Source organism: Triplophysa rosa, linkage group LG21 (assembly GCF_024868665.1).
Source record: "Triplophysa rosa linkage group LG21, Trosa_1v2, whole genome shotgun sequence".
Lineage (NCBI taxonomy): Eukaryota > Metazoa > Chordata > Actinopteri > Cypriniformes > Nemacheilidae > Triplophysa > Triplophysa rosa.
In genome coordinates this window covers 12,675,303-12,698,442 of record NC_079910.1, presented here as the reverse complement: position 1 = coordinate 12,698,442, position 23,140 = coordinate 12,675,303, and the positions used below count along the sequence as shown (strand labels likewise).

General features: G+C 40.6%; 2 protein-coding genes across 3 annotated transcripts in view; one reads left to right on the top strand and one right to left on the bottom strand.

Annotated features, from left to right (window-relative positions):
- Positions 1-7,613, top strand: part of slc2a4rg (SLC2A4 regulator) — a 70,242-nt gene extending 62,629 nt beyond the window's left edge. The window contains exons 7-9 of one of the 2 annotated variants that reach the window (XM_057363099.1): positions 2,753-2,860; positions 3,628-3,749; positions 3,850-7,613. In XM_057363099.1, the coding sequence (XP_057219082.1) occupies positions 2,753-2,860; positions 3,628-3,749; positions 3,850-3,961 (342 nt within the window). In that variant the 3' untranslated portion in view covers positions 3,962-7,613. The remainder of the gene's footprint in view (positions 1-2,752; positions 2,861-3,627; positions 3,750-3,849) is intronic. The other variant, XM_057363100.1, reaches the window with a different exon arrangement.
- Positions 7,614-15,264: 7,651 nt separating this feature from the next.
- gss (glutathione synthetase) lies at positions 15,265-22,979 on the bottom strand. Its single transcript, XM_057319330.1, has 13 exons — positions 22,776-22,979; positions 22,022-22,160; positions 21,520-21,665; positions 21,362-21,437; positions 21,028-21,167; positions 20,834-20,950; positions 18,802-18,882; positions 18,518-18,595; positions 18,353-18,422; positions 17,951-18,145; positions 16,786-16,867; positions 16,518-16,707; positions 15,265-16,369 (listed from the first exon to the last, which is right to left on the bottom strand). Exons 2-13 carry the CDS (start codon positions 22,148-22,150, stop codon positions 16,246-16,248), a joined length of 1,428 nt encoding a protein of 475 aa, XP_057175313.1. The 5' UTR covers positions 22,151-22,160; positions 22,776-22,979; the 3' UTR covers positions 15,265-16,245.
- Positions 22,980-23,140: the final 161 nt, after the last annotated feature.

Below are 23,140 nucleotides of genomic sequence, written 5' to 3'. Positions count from 1 at the left end.
GCATTTCAAAAACAAGAAATACATATACTAAAATAGAATAAATAAAATAACTCCATAGAAAAACAAAATGCATTAATAAACACCGATAGCCTACTGGTTCGTTTCCTCTTCATGCTGCTTAACATGATAGCATATATATTTTGATAGACCTACTTTTTAACTCTTTTTACTGCTGAAGATAGAAACAATACGAGGAACAAATCATTCATTAACACTGGCTTTCTGTCACAATACTGTAAACACGCAGGTGAGCGCGCGGTCTCTCTCTCACTCACACACACCCACCACGTGGCTCAAGCGTCCGAGTCCGTTCGCTCTAATGGCGCTTGAAATGAGATGCAGCAAAGTAGTTCTACCGTCAACAGCATTTAAAAGACGATAACATGACAAACATTGAAATTAAACAATTGAATAATGTCCTGTGGTATGGTTTGGTAACTGGCCGCATTACCACCTCGGGTTTGCATTAATTTTCGAATAATAGAACGGCCCGTCGTCAATTATTCCTTACTTAAACTGTAATCTCTCTGCAATGATCTGAGTCATCAAAGTTTTGTTTGTATGACTATCAAAAGAACAGATATGCAGTTAAAGTAAAAATGACAATTCTGTCATCATTTAATCACCCACTTGTCATTTCAAACCTGTATGACTTTCTTTCTTACACAGAACCCAAAAGAAGATATTTAGAAGAAAGTTGGTAACCGAACAGCACTGGCCCCCATTCATTTCTGTTGTATGGGGTCCAGTTAACAACATTCTTCAAAATATTTTTTTTTGTGTTCTGCGGAAGAAAGTCATACCGGTTTGAAATGACAAGGGTGAGTAAATAATGACAGAATTTTTATTTTGGGGTGAACTATCACTTTAAGAAATGAAATAATTAAGATGAATGAGAATAATGAAGAAAAATGAAGAAAACTTTGTAATGTAAACAGAGAGATTGTGAAGAGGGTACCTTTTGTCTCTGTATCTTCATCTCTGTCTGAAACAAAATGTCTGTGCTTTTCTGTAATCTTGATGTATCCACCTCTTTCTTGACGTCTCCATGGAGGGCGCCATTACCACGAGTGACTTCCTGTTTGATGCTCCGCACTTCCGTTTTGTATTTGTTACTATGTTAGAGGACATTTCTGTTAATTGTTAAAAATAAAGTTTCTCGACGAATTTTTGCGGTAAAAGGCTGTCACAACAGAAACAATGCCTTGAAAGCCATGTAGTGATGACACACATCTATAATAAATCGTAAATAATTTGGCTATGAAAACAAATGCAGTTAACATTTACATTTATGCATTTGGCAGACGCTTTTATCCAAAGCGATTTATACATTTGTTTCTGACTATGTGCAATCCCCTGGGATTGAACCCAGCTAAGCGAGTAATTTTTGTTCGTTAGTAAACCGAAAAAAACTAAAAAATAGGCCTACTATTCGTCTTTAGCTTAATCATGGAAGAATGCAAGAGTCCTAATCACCAAACTTAAGGTCAGATGTGAGAATAGCGTTGTCTGCTTCTAAACGCAGTTTAAACTTGAAATTACTTTTATCAAAACTATTAACACAAAAATATACAGCGCTTCAATAAACTTAAAAACACGACTGTGTGCACCTGCCGTGCCCGTGCTGCGCTGCGGAGAAGCCACGAGTTTCTGTGCCGACACTGTTAACAGACTAACTCCAAACTTTCACCCGAACATTTAAACATGATGATCATATACCGACCTAAGTGTTTATGGTTTTTATAGCATTAGGTGCAATATGCTTTAGGCCCTATTAACGGGTTTTTCATTCGAACTGCGTGAGCTTATTAGGAAACAGTTACAAAATCTAAATGCTAAAAAACTTTTCTCAAACTTTGTTTTTTAAAAAAAAATGATAAACTTATTTTTAAACTCACATTTTTGTACATCATATTACTGAATTGTTTTAATACCGTGCCTTATGTATTGCAGTTAGGCTATGTTGCAAAAATACTGGCTAATTTTTACTTCGCAGCGTTCCGTTATATTTTTTCATTAAGGCTGTGTAAATTTGCACCGAACAAGCCTGAACAATTTGCTTTTATTTGTTTTCATATGACATTTTATATTTAGCTTATATTTAGCTTAATCTCGTTGGGCTATAGCCTACCTTGCGTTCTTGTGCCTCATTCCTCTTTGTTGTTCTGCATTTGCCAATAAAAAATATAAATAAAAAAGTTTGTTTTAAAATTGCCATCTTGGTCATTTGCAAAAGGTAACAAAATATGCTACAGAATAATAACCAAATATGAGAGATTATTTAGGCCTATTTGGCACTAAACAAAGGAAGGCAGTAATAATAACAAATTGCACTATTTAGGCACCTAAAAACACCGCAAGGACATATATTTTACCGTGATCAACCCTATTTTCACGACAAAATGCAAAAAATGCACATAACATTACATTGCAGTGTATCTTCACGGGATGTGTGTGAACGCACAGATTCCTGAAAATCACTGGCGGTGTGAATGAACAAAATCTAACGATCCCGGGACGAATTCCTGGACACATTTTCTGTGTGTTTTCCAGGATCTCTGTGTGAAGAGGGCTTTACAATCTCTTTCTAACATCTCATCTCTAAATCTTTTGGTGATCACTGGCATTTCATGATTTGAGTTAGTTAATGGGAGAATAAACAGATTGTGATTAACCATTTATTCTCTTTTGTCTCTCTCTGCACGGCTTTGCTAATCTGGCTTCCTTCACACACACACACTGTGTTTTTCAGGCTACAACCCCTGTCAGCATTCCCAGCATGCCTTCTGAACCGCCTCACAGCGAGGACAGGATCAGTGTATCCTGGCAATCGCCCCCTGTTATCTTTGAAGGGCTACCGGTGAGATGGCTACTTTCTGTGCTTCTTCTCACACTCTCTGTTTCTTTTAGGCACTGTTGACAGCATGCGTCACCTCAGACAGACCTCGAACAAACAGTTAAACCTTGCGCGAACCTCGTTTTGTCTTTGTGTCTGTGGGATCTTTTGCACTTGCTTGGCTTCTGGTTTCCTGTCTCAGGTGCTTTTGCAAAACCCTGAAAGTACTTTTCTCTGTTATGAAAATGTGATATGGGGGAAGAAAACATGATAATTGTCTGAGGTTAAAAACAATTGCATTTTGGGGGGAAAACATTAAAAACAAGTCGCACAGACCTGAACGCCACACAATGGTTGAACAAGCGTTAAACAAACATTACTCTGATGTTAAAGGTGCAGTGCCACATGAAATTTAGCAGCATCTAGCTGTGAGGTTGTGAATGGCAACCAACGGCTCACTCCAGCCCCCTCCCTTTCGGAGCACTAAGATGGCGTCACGTTTTTGCTTCTTTGGTGAAGGAGATAACGTATTTATGAAACACGCTCTGTTTAGTTTGTCCGTTTAGGGCTACTGTAGAAACAACATGGTGAATTCCATGTAAGGGGACCCGCGGTGTATGTACTGTAGATAGAAATAACTTTAAGATAAGATAATAAAAGCATAACGCTTCATTATGTAAGGTCTTTATACACCTCTGAGGACATAGTTGTGTATATTATATTGCATTTCTGTCAATACACCCTCCAAAAAAATGACACACAGCATGAAGAAACTTCTAATGCCTTCACAGGGCCCGATGACTCAAATCCGCACTGTGAGCATCGTTGAGAAGAGACAACCTGTTAACCACACCCCCGTCAGCAAGACACACACCAGCAGCTCCTCCACTGCCAAACCCAGTAATGGATCCAGGTAACCGCACCTTCACAAATTTGAGGTCATGACTCGTGAGTGCGTAAAATCATGTCTTGCATCACAGCTGGTCTAAACATTCTTCAAAATACTCCCACAGGAAACCCCGTGGTGAAGCCAAGAAGTGTCGGAAGGTATACGGCATGGAGAAGAGGGACCTGTGGTGCACGGCGTGCCGTTGGAAGAAGGCCTGTCAACGCTTTACTGACTGAGCTTTAACCTTCATATTGTGCTTTTCTATCGCTGGTGTTCCAGGAACTTAGCACTGCTAACTCGCCATATCTCAGAATTGACTTTTCTTTGAGAGCTTGAGTTAATGTCCTTCTGAGGGAATGTCACTGTTTCCTCTGAGCCACAAGAGGGTGCTCTTGTTTTTCTACAGCTTCCGTAGCGGAACACTGAGATTGTATTCCTAAAAACTGAAGATAAAAAAAAAGAAAAACAGTGAAAAAAGTTTTATAAAAAGCTTTTGCTGCATTCTTTTATTAAGGCAAAAAGACGATTGTGCATAAGGAATCCAGAAACGAGACTGTCAGGAGCAGATTTTGCCGTTTGTTATACGGTCACATTTTACGAGCTCTTTGGAATACAGTAGCTGAAGATTTCCTGTGATTTTATGACTTTATACATGGCAGTTTTTACTGTTCAAAACTCTGTTTTTGTGATTTGGTTTTGAGCGTTTGCAAAAAGTGAACACATATTTAGCAACTCAGCAGTTTTATGTGAACAGTCTCAGAACATCATTTAAACAAATCAAACGTTATAAATCGGCAAACTGTTTCTAGACTTAACGCTTGTTTTTGGCTATAAGCACTTTTTAACAGCCAAGAAAATAATTTGCTTTTCTCTCTCGATAAAGCAGAATTTTTGCATTGCTGTTCGTATTAGAAATCACAGAAATGATTCTCTCACACTTGGCACCTTCGTGTGGACAGCAACTATGTGTATAGTCAAAAACTAAAACAAAAATTCAACACAATTTTTTGTCTCGATACCTCTAAAGAATAATGAGCCTTTGACAGAGAGCCCTGTGTGTACTTCAGCACAAGCAGTTGTAGTGCAGGAATGTAAAATGGTCTCTCGCACCGAAACGCATTCAGTCCCTTTCAGATAAGCAGCCTCTTTATAAGCTACCAGGTTTATTCCTATCAATCCGCAGTATTAATTTAAAGGCAGGCACTTTATCTGGCCTTTACAGTGACTTCCATAAATTCACCTTCAAATGCAAGACAATCTGCTGTCGAGGAAAGCCGCTTGGCCCAGTTAGGACATATGAATACGTTAGGATGCAGTTTCTGCCTGGTCAGCTAAAACAGGACATCCCAGTCTCATACTATTCCGGTATAAAAGGAACGCTTTTCCACACAAATGTCACACTTCTTGCTTGTGTTTTTGGAGTCTTTGTGGCAAATCAAATCCATGCTACGGCTTTATTTGCTTCTTGAGGCAGCACTATTTTTCAAAGGTAATGCCTAGTACTGACAACATGTCCCGTGCAGAAATCTGATATTTGGAAATGTACGCATATGTGTGTGTTCAATGAATGGATTTCACAGATATAAAAATGTGAAAATTCTATATGAGAGTGAATATAGGACACATTTCTTTCAACAATGTGAATTCCTACATCATATAGGAATTTAAGCATATTCCTACATCACAAGTATGGCTACATTTATTCGAGTGAATATGTCTTCATCTTTGCACATGTACTTCATAATGTGTTAATATATGGCCATATATCAGATTTCTGTGTGAATGTAGATTCTGATGTGTCTTCCACTGTGCTAAAGTTTTGCTTTTCATATCGAAGCGATCATGTGATGTCTAAGAGTTTATTTCCAAAATGAGAACTCCGTTTAAATTTTTTTTCTAAAATCATGTTTTTTTTTGTCGTGCATTCGAATTAATATCAATCAACCTGCAGTTGGTTTGTTTTGATTTAAGCCACAATAACAAAAATACAGCTAACTAACACAACAAAATACAATAAAAACAAGAGAACACAATAAAAAACATGATTTTTGAAAAAAAATAAAAACGGAGTTATCTCATTTTGGAAACAAACTCTACATATGTACAGTACGTACACACAGCTGGGTGGATACACACTGTGCTATCTGACGCCTTTCAATATGAGCAAAGCCAGATATGAGCTGCTCCCCATGACAATGCTTGGAGTCATCTGAGCCTACTGTGATTGGACGGTGTGTACATTTCAGCATTAAAACATTTTGTCAAAAATAATGATTCAATTTGTCTTTCCACCACATAATGTTGTTTTTCGGATCCAAAAATGGCATGTAGCATGAAAAGCTTTTATAAATCTACGAAATAATTGGGTGGGTAATGCCAAATGACCAAATATGGCTGGATTTCTTGCCTCTCAAACGTCTTGTCCAATCACAGCTCAGAGCAGCTCTGTCGTTTTTCCTTTGGTCAGAATGAAGTGCGTGTCCCTTTTAACCTTCACTAAGTGCCAATGAGAAGAACAAGAGGAGAAAGTTTTATTGCACTAACTTGTACTGCACAAAGCGTATATATATTTTTATGTACCGTTTTTATACGCAGAAATTGGCGTTTTAAAAAGAAAAAGTTTAATGGTTGTATGGTGACAGCCATGACTTTTCATTGGGTCAGGGATGGGGTCTGTTCACCGACCTCCCAACTAATAAGCTTACTTGGCGGTACTTTATAATGTCGTTCCTGTTTCGCGTCTTGCAGTAGATGTCAGAAGGGGGGGGGTTGCCCTCAGTGATTTGACCTCAGGCTCAGCATTTTTTTGGAAATATCACTGTGTTGGTGTTCGACGGCTTGTCCGAGTTTGTTAAACATCGCATTTTTGTGTTAGTCATTAACAGTGACAAAATTGTGTAGTTTTGGGGAGTTTTTAGCCTGGAATCAAAATGATTCACCAAATCACTTTTCTGGCAGCTTTGACAAGACTTCGATATATAGAATGGAAACCAATAAAGAGAGAATTAGCAAGATTGCCTTTTTTGTTTTAATTGAGAATCTGTCGTGAATATAGCATGTATATATTCATTGTATATTTCGGGGAAGTGGGAAAAAGCATCAAAGAATGTAAAATCTACAAAACTAAATGCCTGTAATCTGTCGTGGCTGTTTGTTTTATCATCTGACACAAATTTCTTTCAGTCCTATATTTTCTTTCATATCAAGGCTATTTTTTAGTCGTCATTTTCTGTTGACACATTTAAAATCTGAATTCACATTAAGATGTTTTCATGCTTCAAAAAAGATCTGTGGTCGAGTGTGTTTTATTATTTGTATGGTGCATGTACTATTGTGAGGCAGGAGAGATGTGACTGTGGATCATGATGTCATCCTGCCCTGCACATTCCCATAGATGATTTCACGTTAGTTTGTCTGAATGCCTTTTGGTTCTTGCCCAGGATATTAAGCTAAACACCCAAGGAAACATTGTGTGTAAAAACTCCACATTTCTCTTTCTTTTCGATGTTTTCAAACGTTTCAGTGTTAAAGAAGACTATCATCATACATTACAATATTTACTGTATCACATGATTCATATGGATCTTTTCAAAACGACTTAGTCTTTTCCTGTTTGCTTTTACTTTTCACAGTTTGTCTTGCCAATGTTCAGTTGTATGTTTCTTTCTCCATTGTTGTGCATTGGTTGAGATTTTGATGCATGTCTTGTATCATCTTTGTACTATCCTGCTTTATTGGAACCATTATTGTTTCAGAGGTTGACAGTGTGATGTCCAGGGTTTGAGTGAGTACCTGAGAGGATGGAGGTGTTGCAGGTGTTTGGTTTGTGTTGTTGAATGTGATACCCTGGCTGTAATGTGGCGATTTAAATAAACATGACTTCAGAAAGATTTTTGACGGTAGTTAAATTATTTATTAATCTCTGCCAAGAGATTATTTTTGGAGACATCCAACACAGAAAATTCAATGCAAATATATTTATATAGGGATGAATATCAGGGTCGTTCTTCAATCAGGATGGTAAATAAAGGGTAGAATTTTGTAAAAAAATGCATTTAATTTTTAATACATTTATTGTCATGCATTTAAAATTGGCTTAATATTATATATCCAGTAAAATATAAGTTTAATAATATTCCAATTTTTAATTATTTTAATCAAATAATGCTTGCACAACCACTATGGTGTTGCCAGTGTTTGAAGTAAAATTGGTCTGAACTGAGCAGGATAAAAGATATACATCAACAAAAGACATGAAAAATGGTCTGTGGTACCTTTATAAGAAAAAGATTTAAAGATTAAAATAACTTTGTCCAAAAACTAGAGATCATAAAATGGATTAAATAGTTCTGAAAGAAAGATTTTATAAACGTTTTGAAGAAACACCACAGACAAATTAGCACAAATCCAGACTTTTCTCAAATGAAGGCTGCCGTCATGATTTCAAGAAATAATATTAAGAATTATTAAGAAAAATTATATGGAGATGGACTGGATGTGTTTTATGCAAACGAATAAACTCCGCGGCCGCTCATTTAGAATACTCCAAATTCACTAACATTAGAACGAGGTTAAGAACAAATTCACGTGCGTACGCACGTGTTGTGAATTAGCCGGAAAGTTTTCGTGGGAGGTTTAAATGTGCCGCGAAGTACCGCGAGAGCGATTCGAAAGCAAACTATTTATCGTTTTTCGAATCGCTCTCGCGGTACTTTGATGTCATCCGCCTGTCGGATCTTCGGCGCCGCATCAAGTCGAACAAGTCTAACCTTTCCTTTACTACCTGTCGTCACTTAAGTCAATAGGTGTGTTCGAGCTCATGCGGCGCTGCGCAGACCGATCGGCGAGATTAGCTGCTTGCAGTAGAGGGAGGAGTTGAAAAAGAAGCAGTCAAGTCGGACACCTGCTACTTGCCGTAGTGACGTTCGCACCGTGTTTCCTTTTCAAAGTGCGATTGAAGTGGATTAGAATACTGGATTTGTCCAATAAACAAACGTTTAAATTAAAAAGTAGCAACCATAAACTCTTCATATTGCAAATGTTATGTGCTGCCTAACACTGTGTGCCTAAAAATCATGGTAAACATAAGCATATATTATTAAATTACCAACGGAGTCTGTATTCATTTCATTTTTATTTTATTAAACAACACAAAATAACATGTTTATTATATCTGTACGAACAGAGTTTTAGCTGTTTTAAAAACATGCATTAATAAGTATTAGTTGAACTGAGGGTGTTATAATAAGGCACGCACTTAATCCTTGGTGTTTCGAGTCAGATCCGTGGGCGTGGCTTGTTGGTTTTGACTAAATCTTTGGTGTTTCAAGTCTTACGAAACCTTTACCCTAACCCACACCCTAACCCTAACCTTACTCTAACCATCTAAACTACCTATGATTGTTAAAATTGACGAAAAAACACGTTTGGGTGATCACGTCTGACTCGAAACACCAAGGATTTAGTGAGTGCCGTTATAATAAACCCGAAACGCACGTGATCGTTGTCTAGCCAATCATGAAAAGCTATGTCGTCATCACAGCCTGGTGCAGGTGCAGCCGCTCCTGAGATGCTGCGCCGGCTGAGGAAGCCGGCTGTTCTCGAAACGCTCTCGCGCTACTTTAATGCCCCACGTGAAAGTCACGTGGCGTCGGCGCCGGTTTAAGTCGGACAAAATTTCTAACCGGCATGCACTGCTTCAAGTCAGATTTCGCGCAGCGCCGCGTCAAGTCGAACACACCTAAGTTACTCCAGGCAACCCCATGTGACGCTGTCTGCAGACTCGCTCTCGCAAGTAATTCCAAGTGCACAGTCCTCAAATTCAGTTCATACACAACAAAACACCTTTTATATAGACACGCAGTTTAAAGAGTTCTCATTAGCCGGCTGTAAAAGCGCTGTTATTCAGAGAAACCCCGCAGCTCGAGCCACAGACTAACGCAGCTTTTATTACTCTTTCACTGTATATGATGAAATAATTTTTCTTAAATATAACAAAATATGTAAAAAAAATATTTTAAATACATGTCATATAAAATCTGTATTCACAAGATAAGCACTGTTTAGTATTAAAACGTTATATTGTTGCAATTGTACATTCCATACCTCTGTGAGGTATGGTTGGAACACGTACAGTATTTTGTTACACATGCAATCTCTAAACTCAATTAACTATGTATTATTTAAAAAATCCAACTTTTAACAGCGTACAAATTGTGTTTACCCTACAGAATACAAACATTTTATGATTAACTGTGTAACAACCAGCCTTATCAGAGGCGTCACAATGTTAAAAGATGGGGTCAGATTACACTGTGAGAGATCTTGTAGTGTTAAAAGAATGACATAAAACCGTATTAAACAATGAGTATGGTATTTGTATTTACAATGGTCACATGAAACTTTAAAACAACACAATAAAACCAGGAAGACTCAGGCCGTTAAAAGTATACAGTCCAATGCTCTATACCCTAAAACAGTCCTTGAATCATAGTGTGTTGTGAAAGTCCCAGGTGAGTGTCCACCAGTGTATGTATTGGAATTGGAACGCAGAGGATAACTCCACAATTCATTTTTGAATATGAGAAGCTTCCTTGACCATGCTGATTTCACCATATATATATACTTCCTGCTTCCTGTCATGTGACCAGGCCAACCTAGCACTTCTTAAAGACATACACTAAAAAGGTTAAGAGGAATAAAATGGACTTAAGAAAACATGTAAACCAATTTAAACTCTATAATACATTAAATAACTGTAATAAATAGAGCGGTAAAACATGTCCCTTGTATGACAGTGTCACAACTGCTATTTAAAGTTTATTTCAACCATGGGCGTCTCAAGCACAAAAAATGTGGGTGGGTCCTCTCCCAGAAAGGGCTGAAGTGCATTTTCAGATTTTAACTGAAGATTTTGAGGGTACATGAATTTTAAAAAGACAATGACCCACATTGATAAGCTATTTACTATAAACGCTGCAATATTTCATGAAAAAATAAGAATTGTCATTTTTAATTTCACTGGGACTTTAAGAAGCAGCAGCGTGTAAATCACGAACTGCATGGCCTCTCTGCTGACAAGCGCCACAGCCTCTTCGCTGCTGAGCTCATCGACCTCTCCGCTCCTGAGCCCCATGGCCTCTCTGCTCCCGAGCCCCACTGCCTCTCCGCTCATGGGCTGCACGGCCTCTCCGCTGACGAGCACCACAGCCTCTATGCTCCTGAGCTCATCGACCTCTCCGCTCCCGAGCTACACGGCCTCTCTGCTGACAAGCGCCACGGCCTCTTCGCTCCTGAGCTCATCGACCTCTCTGCTCCCGAGCCCCATGGCCTCTCTGTTCCCAAGCCCCACAACCTCTCCGCTCATGGGCTGCACGGCCTCTTCGCTCCTGAGCTCATCGACCTCTCCGCTCCCAAGCCCCACGGCCTCCCCGCTGACAAGCGCCATGGCCTCTTTGCTCCTGAGCTCATCGACCTCTCCGCTGAAGTGCCGTTCTCAAATACCACGGGGCGCGGCCACGAAGGTCAACTGCAAGGGGCACTCTCTCCACTCCTATGCCGCGGGAATGGTAACAATCACCAGTACCAGACCTCCACGTCGCCCTGGTGGCGGGAAGTGGGTTAAGTGCGTGGCATGGAGTGAGCGGGGTTGCGGAGGCGGTATCGGCTCCTGGAGTGATCATCCCCGCCCCCCTGGGCGGCGCCCTCGGTCCGGCCGCGAAGTCTTGTCTGGATCCTCCCTGCCCTCTGGGCGGGACTCAAGGAGGGCCTGGAGGACGGGACCTAGGAAGAGGGACAGGCCTATTGGAAGAGAGAGAGAGAGGGGAAAAACATAGGGGAGGAGAGAGAGACCGCTGGAAGGGGTTCGCCGACCCCGGGCCACACCACCATCTGATCTTCCACCAGTTGAATGGCTGAGTCCAGCAACGTCGGTTGGTGGCACTGGACCCACTCCGCCGTCTTCCTGGGCAGGCGAGTAATGAACTGCTCCAGTACCACTCGGTCGATGACTTTATCGACGTCGCTTCAGCCAGTCCTCAGCCAGCAGCCATTTGCGGCAGGAGTCCCGGAGCTGCTGAGCCATCACGAAGGGTCGGCCGCTCTCGCCTAGGTCCCATGAACGGAACCGCTGGCGGTGTTGCTCTCGAGTTTGGCCGAACCGCTGGATGATGGCTTTCTTGAGGTCATCAAAGACCATGAGGTTCTGCACAGGCAGTTGTTGGGCAGCCGCTTGCACCTCCCCGGACAACAGCGGTATCAGGCGGACCGCCCACTGCTCTCGGGGCCACCCACTGGCATCCGCTGCCTTCTCGAACAGGTCTAGGAAGATTTTAGGATCATCCTGTGGCCCAATCTTATTCAGCGGCAGGTGAGTGGGTGTGGTCTGTCGAGCGGTTGTTTCTGCCTGAACCTCCCGGTCCATCCAGCTCCGGAACGTTGCGCGGTCCTCTTGTTGCGGGTGGATAATGGCCTGAAAACGACGCTTCTGGTCCGTCTGCATATCCAGCAACGCTTGGTCTTGTTCTTGGTGGAGGACCGCGAGTGATGAAATTATCTCTGCAAATGGCGTACCCGGCGGAGCTTGCATGTTGGCGGACGAAGTCGGTGAGGCTGCTACTGGTCTTTATTTAACAACAGAAAAATAGTCACTTAATCCAAACATAACACGTTGCGCATTCAGCGCTCAGTTGTATACAGTTTCACAATGTCTGTGAGATTTCTTGCTCGTAGTCGCCAGTAAGCAGCCGGTCCCTCTCTCCTCAGCTCTCCTTTGACAGCTCTTTATGTAGGCTCTCCACGCCACTTACTGAAATAAGACACAGGTGTTTGTCATTTGCAGTTACCCACTCACTGTAATGTGACATTATAATTTTATCTTTCAAGAGTTCAACAAAAAATGTAAAAAGTCACTACTTCTGAACAGAACTAACCACAAAACTAAAAAATAACAAAATCATCTAAATCTCAAAGATAAATGAACATTAAACAAGTGTTTATATTACTAGTAAAAACACTTAATTAAAAAACTCTCCAAATGCAGACGAATGCTAAATACTATGCCCAAATCTAAGAACAATTCTGTTTTAACAAAACACAAATTCTTCATGTAGCCTAGTCATGAAGAACCATGTTGTGAAATTTCTTGAAAAATGGTGTTTAATTACCTTGTTTAAATTAATACAAGTTCTACAAGTAGCAAAATTCCATTTTCGTGCAGGTATACAAAACATCAAATGTTGTTCCTTTTTAAGTACATTATTGTAGCTAAGGGGTTTGATCTTAAAAACCTATCATCTCTGAGAGGAATTTAAAAACGTCAATGAACTTGGCAAATGGCACACGCATGCCAGTCTCCGCCCCGTGCATACGGGTATAAAAGGAGATGGCGGCGCCCATTTATTCATCTTTTTGGGCTGAGGAACCTGAGAGACATCTCCCGGTCGCTGCAGTGGGCCGGCGAAGCGTTGTAGCCTCAAGACACAACGTCTCGTTCCCTCCATCAGGGAACAAAGGTTACAGTCGTAACCGAACATTCCCTTTCAGTCTGTCTCTCGACGTTGTGTTGTGTGCGAGTCACAAGTGAGCGCTACCGCGAAGCGTAATCTTCCAGTGGGATCAGTAACTAGTAGCATACTTTGAGAGGCTCGTACCGACGGCCGTCATGGGCGGTGGCGTTGTTCTCTATTTAGCGAGATAGCCGCCCATAAGGGAACACTGGGAAGCACTGCTCTCTCTTCTGAAAGGGTGTGCTATGGAGACCACATCCTACCGCAAGGGGAGGTTACATGTGGAGACACCAACATGGTCTCACCAGTGGGGAGAACTACATGGGATATGATGCGCAAGCCCAAGTAGGGCGCACACGACCCAGACGGGTTGACCCACCGGGAGGGAGGCCACAGGTTCACCGACAGGGAAACCGAGGGGGGAGTCACTACGTATGGTGCAATAGTCCAAGTATAGGGGTCCAACTGAATAGGGTTGACTCTACCACTACCGGACTTGGTATAACAGACCGCTCCGCCCGGTCTGCTACCAATATTGCCAATGCTTAGTGATGGATGGAATGCCTAAACTTTGCCCTGTGGGGGAAATAGGGAGGCTAAATAGCGCACTGACTCACCAAAGAGGGGAGAAGGCACTTTCGCAGGTGTACACCCACCCAGTCGCCGGTCTCACCTGCTGGTAGCGTGTAAGACACGGGGTGACACTGGTTCCACACAGAGATTGTAAAACCTTGCGAAGGTACTGGGCATAGCCCAACCCGCAGCACTACAGATGTCTGCCAGAGAGGCACCCTGGGCCAGTGCCCACAAGGAGGCCATACCCCCAGTGGAGTGGGCTCTCACTGCAAGCGGGCATGGGCGATCTTGGGACCGGTATGCCAAAGCAATGGCATCCACGATCCAGTGTGCCAATCTCTGTTTGGAGACAGCCCTCCCCTTGTGCTGTCCCCCAAAACAGACAAAGAGCTGCTCAGAGCTCCTAAAGCTCTGCGTGCGGTCCAAGTAGAGGCGCAGGGCACGTACTGGACACAACGCGGTGGAGGTTGGGTCTACCTCCCCAGGGGGGAGCGCCTGCAGGCTCACCACCTGGTCCCGAAAGGGAGTGGTGGGAACCTTGGGCATGTAGCCTAGTCGGAGTCTCAGGATAACGTGAGTGCCCGGCCCGAACTCTAGGCACTCGTGGGACACGGAGAATGGCTGGAGGTCCCCTACCCTCTTGATGGAGGCGAGCGCCACTAAGAGCGCTGTCTTCATCGTTAAATGAGGAAGACTGGCATCTCTCAGGGCTCAAAAGTGGCCATACGCAGACCCTGTAGGACCACATTAAGGTCCCAAGAGGGTACGGAGCGCAGTCGAGGTGGATTCACCCTCCTCGCGCCCCTGAGGAACCTGGTGACCAGGTCGTGTTGCCCGAGAGACTTACCCTCCACGAGATCGTGATGAAAGGCAATAGCGGCTACATACACTTTCAGAGTGGACGGGGAGAGGTTTCTCTCGAGTCTCTCTTGCTGGAAGGACTACACTGACCCGATCGGGCATCTCCGTGGGTCTTCAGCTCGAGAAGAACACCAGGACGATAAGTGGCGCCACTTAAAGGCATATAAACGCCTAGTGGCGGCGATCTCGCCTGCAGGACGGTCTCAACGACCGCCGGCGGCAAGCAGTTTAGAATCTCCTCGTCCCGTACAGGGGCCAGACATGGAGATTCCAGATGTCTGGCCTGGGGTGCCACACTGTGCCCCTCCCCTGCGACAGAAGTTCCTTCGTCAGGGGAATCGGCCAGGGGGGATTGTCGTCAGAGCCACCAGGTCTGAGAACCAAGTATGGTTTGGCCAGTAAGGCGCAACTAACAGCACTTTGTACTGGTACACCCGCCCCTCGAATGCGAACCGTAGGAATGGCCGATGTCGAGGGAGGATGGAGACGTGGAAGTACACGTCCTTCAGGTGGATTGCCACGAACCAATCCTGGCGACGAACCTAAGTCAGGATGCGCTTCTGCATCAGAACATACAAATGAACATACAACAAAATACAACAAATCGTTTATTAAATACAATTAAATCAGGCTCTGGGCCTAATGTTTTATAAAAATCCTACAAGCATTATTTACATCATTTATTATTAGCATTGCTTAAGCAAAAAATTGCAGAAATTATAGTTCATGAAAAGTTTAACGTATGAGCTTAAAATTAAAATGGGAAATACCCAAAAGCCCTTGCGCCTGAATATTTTGGTTAAAGAACATAAACATGATGGGCATATAAAACATTGTTGTTTTTTTGTAAAAATGGTTTATGTGGAAGGAAAGAAAAAACAACAGCTAAAACAGCCTAAAGCTGCATACACAATCACTCCAGTTAATGCATTAGTCATAACCAATCTGTTCCAGTTATACGCTCAGTCATTGTTTACAGCATAGATATAAATGGTTTACAGTCGCTAAATAAAATTGTTTAGATTTTAGCCTTGGAATTTAAGTCAATGTCAGTCATCCTTACTAAAATTGTAATATTTTATTTTATTTGTGACTGGTGCCTGTGATCGAAAAATACTGTCACAAAAACACAATAAAAACATTTATGGCCCCAGAATTTAGGCTAACAAATGTTTGTACATTTTTTCAGATAAACTACATAAAGTTTAAATAATTCAATTTTTTAATATAAAACAATTCACCTTTGGTCACTACTCATCATGATTGATAGTAATCCTAATCAATAAAGTAATAAATCAAATTTCCAATGAAGCATGGGAATGGATGTTCGTTTATTAAAACATGTGAATAATGTTATAAAAATCATATTTATTCATGTTAATGGCTACTTCTGACATACTGCAACAGTCTGCAATATCCCTTAAACGAGGTATAAAATATTTACATGAACAATTTGAAAGTCACAGCTTTTGCCCATTATGATTAATGGCCTGTGATGGAGACGTTAAACAGACAACATTTCATGTTGAAAATAATGAGTACAAACATCTCTTTCTGTCCACTGGGGGCAGTATAGTTCAAAACAACAGTGGGTTGTCGAGAACTGCTACTCCTGCAGCCACACCCCCATCAGCATGTTCAGAGCTCTTGGTCCTCAGCAGGTGGCCCACACATTCATTAAACACCATTTCTTTCCCTTTCCTGTGTGTAAACATGACAACATTAAGGAAAAAGCGTGGATGGCCAGATGGCAAGTTACCAAACTACTAAAGTACACTACTTCATATTAATGACAAATGCACAACGCTAAGAGATATCTAATGTAATAAATCTATTAAAAAAACCGCACCTGACGTATGCTCCAAACACACCCAGCTCACTCAAACAGTAGTTCAGTTTAACAGGAGCTCCGGGCCGGACCAGGTAGTTCTGTGATGGGACAGGCTGGATCTTGTCCATCAGGATGTAGGCCGTTCTTTCACTGGAGTTCTTCACTTTCTCCAGCACCTCACAGATCTCCTGACCATAAATGTTATTACCTGTGACACAGCAGGGGTCACAATATCACAACATCAGCTGTTTGTCATTCATGTTTGTGTATAGTGGTTGTTACTTACCACCTCCCTCTCTCTGAGGTTTAAGTACATACTGATCTGGATTTGCCAAAGCCATTGCCACAGTTTTATCACCTTCTTCTCCCTGTGTAACCACAGCAAAACATTTCAAAATCAATTCCAAAACAGCACAAACTATATCGCAAAAATTGAGCAGTTTGTCACATCCAGAAAAATGAATGGATCTCTATCGCCCTCTGCTGGTCAAAACATTTTCTCTCAATAACAGTAATTGCTATGGTGTCATCTCTAACCAACAGAGGGTGTTCTGTCCAAAAACTACATCAAAATCCAGAAACAACTTATATATAATTTTAATCATTAATGCTATAATTAATATCTAAAATATAATATCACCCAAAACACAGTAATGTATTGATAAGAAGTAAACTAAAAAATATATTTTGATCATTTGTTTTATTAAAGGGGTCATATGACAGACCTAAAACAAATATTATCGTTTGTTTTAGAAATAATGCAATGTGTATACATGATGTAAGGTTCAAAAACGCTGTATTTTCCACATACCGTGCATGTTTGTATCTCCTCTTTGCTCCGCCTCTCTAAAACGCGCAGATTTTTTACAAAGCTCATGGCTCTGAAAAGCGAGGTGTGCTATGATTGGCCAGTTAACCAGTGCGTAGTGATTGGTGGAATACTGCAAGCGTGTGATGGAAATGTAACTCCTCTTACCATATTTGGACCATCAGGTTCCAAAGCAATTGTACTGACAGGTACGCCCACCTTACTTACGTATCCATTGGGGGCGGTCTTAATCAGATCATACTACGAACTGACGTAGATTTGTGGGGGTGTGGTTACACGAGGCGTTTCAGGCAGGTCTGGGTGAGCATTCGCTTTTAGATAGAATGCATCTTTTGTTCCAACATTTTAATTTTTGCAATTTTACGTGTCTAATACATGCATGGGCAACTTATAACACACCAAAGACACAGAAAAACACGTGTTCGCGCCATATGACCCCTTTAAAAATGTATATTTTTCTTGCAATAGCTCTGTAAATTTTTTTGATCATACTGACCTCAAACAAGTATGTAAACAAGAAATTAACAGAATATAAGGGTTAAGCTTGTTGGTAACAATTTACAATAAGGTTAACATTGGTTAATACTTCCGCTAACATGAACTAACAAGGATATTACTTTACCATGTCCAAGGTGTACAGGCCAGCGAAAGTAGCCCGTATCTGAGCAACAGTTTCAGGTTCATCAGGAAAGAAGCGCTCCAGAACGCCCGCTGGGGCCAACTCCTGCTGGACCTTCTTGGTACCAGCGAGGTGAGTGCTGATGTCTGGACACTTCACAGCCAGAGATCGCTCCATCATCAGTCGAGCATCCCAGCTCTGAAACACAACCATCATCAACAACACCTGCCTGAAATCCTGAACACCTCCAGTTCATCATCACAATGTTCAGCTGTCTTTCATTAGTGTGTATCCAGATAACACACAGAACTGATGATATGTACACTAGACATTATTTAAATATTGATAAAACCATCAGTTAAATGCATGAATGCAAATGTAAATGAGTTATGAGAACGGTCTTACCTGCTCTGAGGTGTAGTTTTGGGGCATGTATCCATTACGGAAGTAAACAATGGCGATCTCTTTGCTGTCTCTGCAGATTAAATAAGAAACATCAGACAAAAGAACTTCTGCGATACAAACACGAGTGTGTATCTAAATACAGAAAACATTACTAAAAACACTTGCACAAAAAGCCTCCTTCTCTGATCCAGATGTCCAGTTCTACACACATCCTCAAACCGTCTTCTGATCACAGGAACATTTCTGTAAATATATAGATTAAAGACCATCACTACAGTTTTTTCACATCTTTAATATTAGCCTGTTTTCATGGTAAAAACAGATTATGTTTATGTAAAATGTTGCTCAAGCTATTACTCAACACGTATTAGTGTAATACAACAGTGTCTGTTCTGTGTAATGTATAATGTGACCTCAAATCTTCACTATAGCAAGATCTGACCACTTACTTCTTCCACAGCTCATTTTCTATGTATCGATGGTCATAAATGTTCCTCTGGAGATCCTCAACCAGAAACATCACCACTGCGCTGTAACAAACAATATCAGACATTTACATCATTGGTAAAAGATACATCAACCATTATTAAAGCAACACTTTGTAGTTTTACGACCTTAAAATAATGTCTCTAAAATTATTTCAGTGGTAGAACAACTCTTAACTGGACGAATTCTACCTCATAGCGGCTACAACCACACTCTGTAATGCTGGGCGGGTTCACACCAAACTAGGGATGTGCGAGACTAATCAACTAGTCATTTAAAATATGTTTGAAAGAATAATTATTAATAGTCTTTCAAGTGGTCATTTCTGAGCGTGTTGCAATTGGCACAAAGGAAACACATGCTAGATCTGACCTAAAATTAAAACATCTGTGTGCCCTTGCAGATTCCTCAGACGGAGTTATTGTTCACAAACATTGAGCCGACTTTCATCCGAGCATAATGCTTGTAATTCCTCAACAAGAACATGTAAAATAATATTAACATCATAATCACATGCGGACTTGAGTGTTTAGCTTATGTATGTTCTATAAATTAGCTAACATGGGCATTATGCTTTATTAGCGGCTTTTTCATTCACTCTGCGCGAGATCAAATGCGCTCTGTGGCTTGTTCTGAACTTTTTGTCCATTGTTTTCTATTCGCTTTTTTGTTTACACACATTTCGTTGCTTTATAAATAATAAAAACATGATATAATGTAGGCTATCTTGTTTGTTGATCGGCTATAGGCCTACCCTATAATTAGTTACCCTAATTATAACTTGTAGGCTACTTAAATTGTGACAATTAAAAAAGTAATGTTTTTTTTTCATTCAACATCATTTAAATAAACAAATAGTGAAACATTCGTTTCTAAGGTTTTAATTAAGTGTTGTTAAATATTTTAAGTTTCATGATTTCAGTGTAATAGACACACTTTTACTAAAATTAAATTAAATTTGATTACTAAACTTTAGTTGAACTTTTAAAGTCAGAAAAAACAGACTTAAAGGAAAAAATAAAATGGATTTCATAAGGTCGTAGGCTAAAGAAAAATGTTTTAAGCCCAGGCACAGACCAGCCAAAGCAAACAAATGCTCATTGTGTCACTTCTTACAGCCGCTAAAACGATCCATTCAGGGTTAGCGCATCAGCAAATGCAGGAATATTAAAGATCATAACGTAAAGAAAGTGGAACACATATGCCTGTTTTAGATACATTAAATATCGGATATGAACGGTTTGATTAATAGCCTACATTCTTTAGTCTTTAAAATGTATTACATAGGCCCTTATACGCAAAGTATACGACATTCTTAGTTTTAGACTAGTCGACTACACGGTTACAAAACTTTGGTTTAAACGACTGTCAAATTAGCCGTAGCGCACATCCCTACACAAAACGCAAAAAATTGCACTGCAACTTGCGCGGAAGACGAGATTGGTGTGCGTTCATTCGCATCGCCTGCCGCGAGTTCGCGTCTATTAGCGTCTTTGCATTGACTTTGTATGTAATTAATTAGAGTTTGGTGTGAATCCCCATTAGTTCTGTGTCGGGTCTGTACACACAGGCACGCCCATCCCCTGCCTGCGGAAGAGTGAGAAATGGTTTCCAAATCAAATTCACGTGTATTGCGCTGCCCACGGGGAAGCTTATACAGCGTCATTTTTAACGACACCGGTAACAGACAATTGCGCTTATCAACCACATGGGGGAACCCGTGAGCAAATGTTCCATAGTGTTGCTTTAAGATAAATTAAGAGTATGATGTAATTTTTCAATGTTAAAATACCTTCTTTAACACTTCCTTAATGTGCAACACCATTCGTAGGGTTAAATTATGAAAACACTATGCTTCTATTAAAACATTTTTTTAATTACATATTCATAATTATATAGATTCAATTGGCCCCTGACAGAAACTTTTTTACTTTAGGTAAACAGGCATGTTACAGTTTACTGAGGGTGTGGTCACATCAACAGTTTTAAACTGACCTCTCAGATCCATACAGCTCCCAGGCCTTTGCCAAACCTCTCGCCAGACCTGCTGCAGGATTATTGTCCAAAATACGATTTTGTTCCTCTAACAGGTTTGCAACCTTCAGAATGTGACTAACAGAAACAAGACACAGTTTGAATGCTGAACCGGCTTATCATTTTAATGCAAAATCTCACTTACAGACACTTACCGATGAACATCTGGGGTCTGTGAAGCAAGCCCACCGAAACTTGCAGCAATCGTGTTGATTTCAATCTGCTTTAAGGATGTCCCACCATCTGGACTCTGGTCTAACATGTAGTCTGAACGATTCAGACCCAGAACTATTGCCTTGGAGAAAATATGTACCATAGTTGAAGCATAGTTCTGAAATTTATATATGAAATTCATAATATAAAAATATTAATTATTATTAGTATTATTATACATTGTAAAATATAAACAGTGAAGCAAAAGATCCCAATTAATATGAAAGTTGCCATTTAATAAAATACAATTAACAAACAGTCAGTAAATGTTTTTACCTGGGCCCAACCCTCCTCCTTAACTTGTTTGTATATGTTAAAAAGCCTTGCTGTAAAATCATCAACTTTGATAGTGCTGTTGAAATAAAATTATAAGTATTATTTTAAAAGTATTTTCACTCAGTAAAGGCACATTCATTTTAATAAGGCATTCATACCTAGCCAGAGATTCCTCTAAAAATGAGGGGTTCTGACTGACCCGATCCACCAGCCGGTTAAAATGTGTCTGTACTGTCAGCACCTGAGTAAAGACAGCGCTGGGCACTCGTGTGGGAAACAATGTGAACGGTGCATAACTCGCCACCTGTGAACAAACACATTTACATGCATTCATAACCCCATCCGACTCTTTGCTTTGTGTCGACTCTGTGATGCAGAACTAATGAGCTGTAATCCAGAAACAAAACAGAGACAGAATTCCAGAAATAACTGTGCATCTGTGATGTTGGTTAACATTTCCTAACGTGTTGAAGTCTTGCCCCTGATAACTTAAGTTTGGGTTTCTTTAGCTCAAATGGTAGAGCATTCACTTACGCAACATTTACACTTTCCTTAAAACAAAATGTACTCTCAGTGGTCTACCCTTGAACTATTTGCAAAAAAAGAAAAGGAAATACAAAACTGATTTCTTCTAGAGTCATGAAAACATGTTCATCTTACCTCAGGTGAGTTTGGAGTTTCTTTGGTCCTCATCAACACTCCATGTAAAAATGCAGAATCTCTAGCAATCTCCTGGAGATATTCGATCAGATTTTCATCTCTCAGGACCTCTTCCCGTGTTGCAGACATGGCAGAAAATCTAATCTCATAGTAAAAATTTCAGTTATTGAGTTTGATTCTCACTAAAATAATCCAGTTGTTTAATTTATCTTCAGCAATACTCATTCTGAGATATTGAACACATCAGTTTACTAACAATACCTGATGTAAATACTATGGCATTTCAAAATCCGATGCTAGCATGTATGATAATTCATAAATTTAATTAAATTAAAAACTATAGTATGCTAAATGCATAATAAATATGTCAGATAGTACCATGCATGCATGCTATTGTCAAAAAAAAAACTGGAGAACTGTCTACGTAGTGCGATAACTTCTTATTAATATATAACTTCCAGGAACAGAAAGCAACTGCTTAGAAATTACATTTATTTAATGTAAAAGATAAATGACACCATCAGTGTAACCATCTGTCCAGTGTGACAGCACTGTGTACGTTACCTGTGTGAAATCGCTATAACGTTACTCATCATGACACAGCAATCTTGGCTCAACGTAAAAGCGCGCATGTGATATGCATATGTGTGCTGTAAACACATGAACTGCTTTTATAACATAAGCAGTGGATTATTTAACAGGCGAAAGACAACTAACGTTAGCCTAAAAATAGAGAGTTATAATATAACGTTACCTGATGCGCGCCGACGCTGGTCCTTCTCTTCTGCTTCGCCCGTAAGGATTCTGGTTAACAGAGTCTGTATGATTTTTAAATATTAACTTTTAGCAGCCAAAGTGGTGATCAGTCGGTCACATACAGAAGTTTCAATCGTGTTGACCCATGTCCGGTATCCCCCATCAATGCTTCTGCATTTGTCCAACCACTGAACAGAAACGCGGATGACGTCGTGATTCATGTGGGCAGCAGCAAATGGCCTCACACAGGGGGCGCTGTCGGTCCTTTGAGGTTTTATTTTATATCATCAAAAATGAGAATTGCATCAAATTGTAATGTAAACAAATATCATATTGTATCAAATACAAAAAGTATCAGACGCA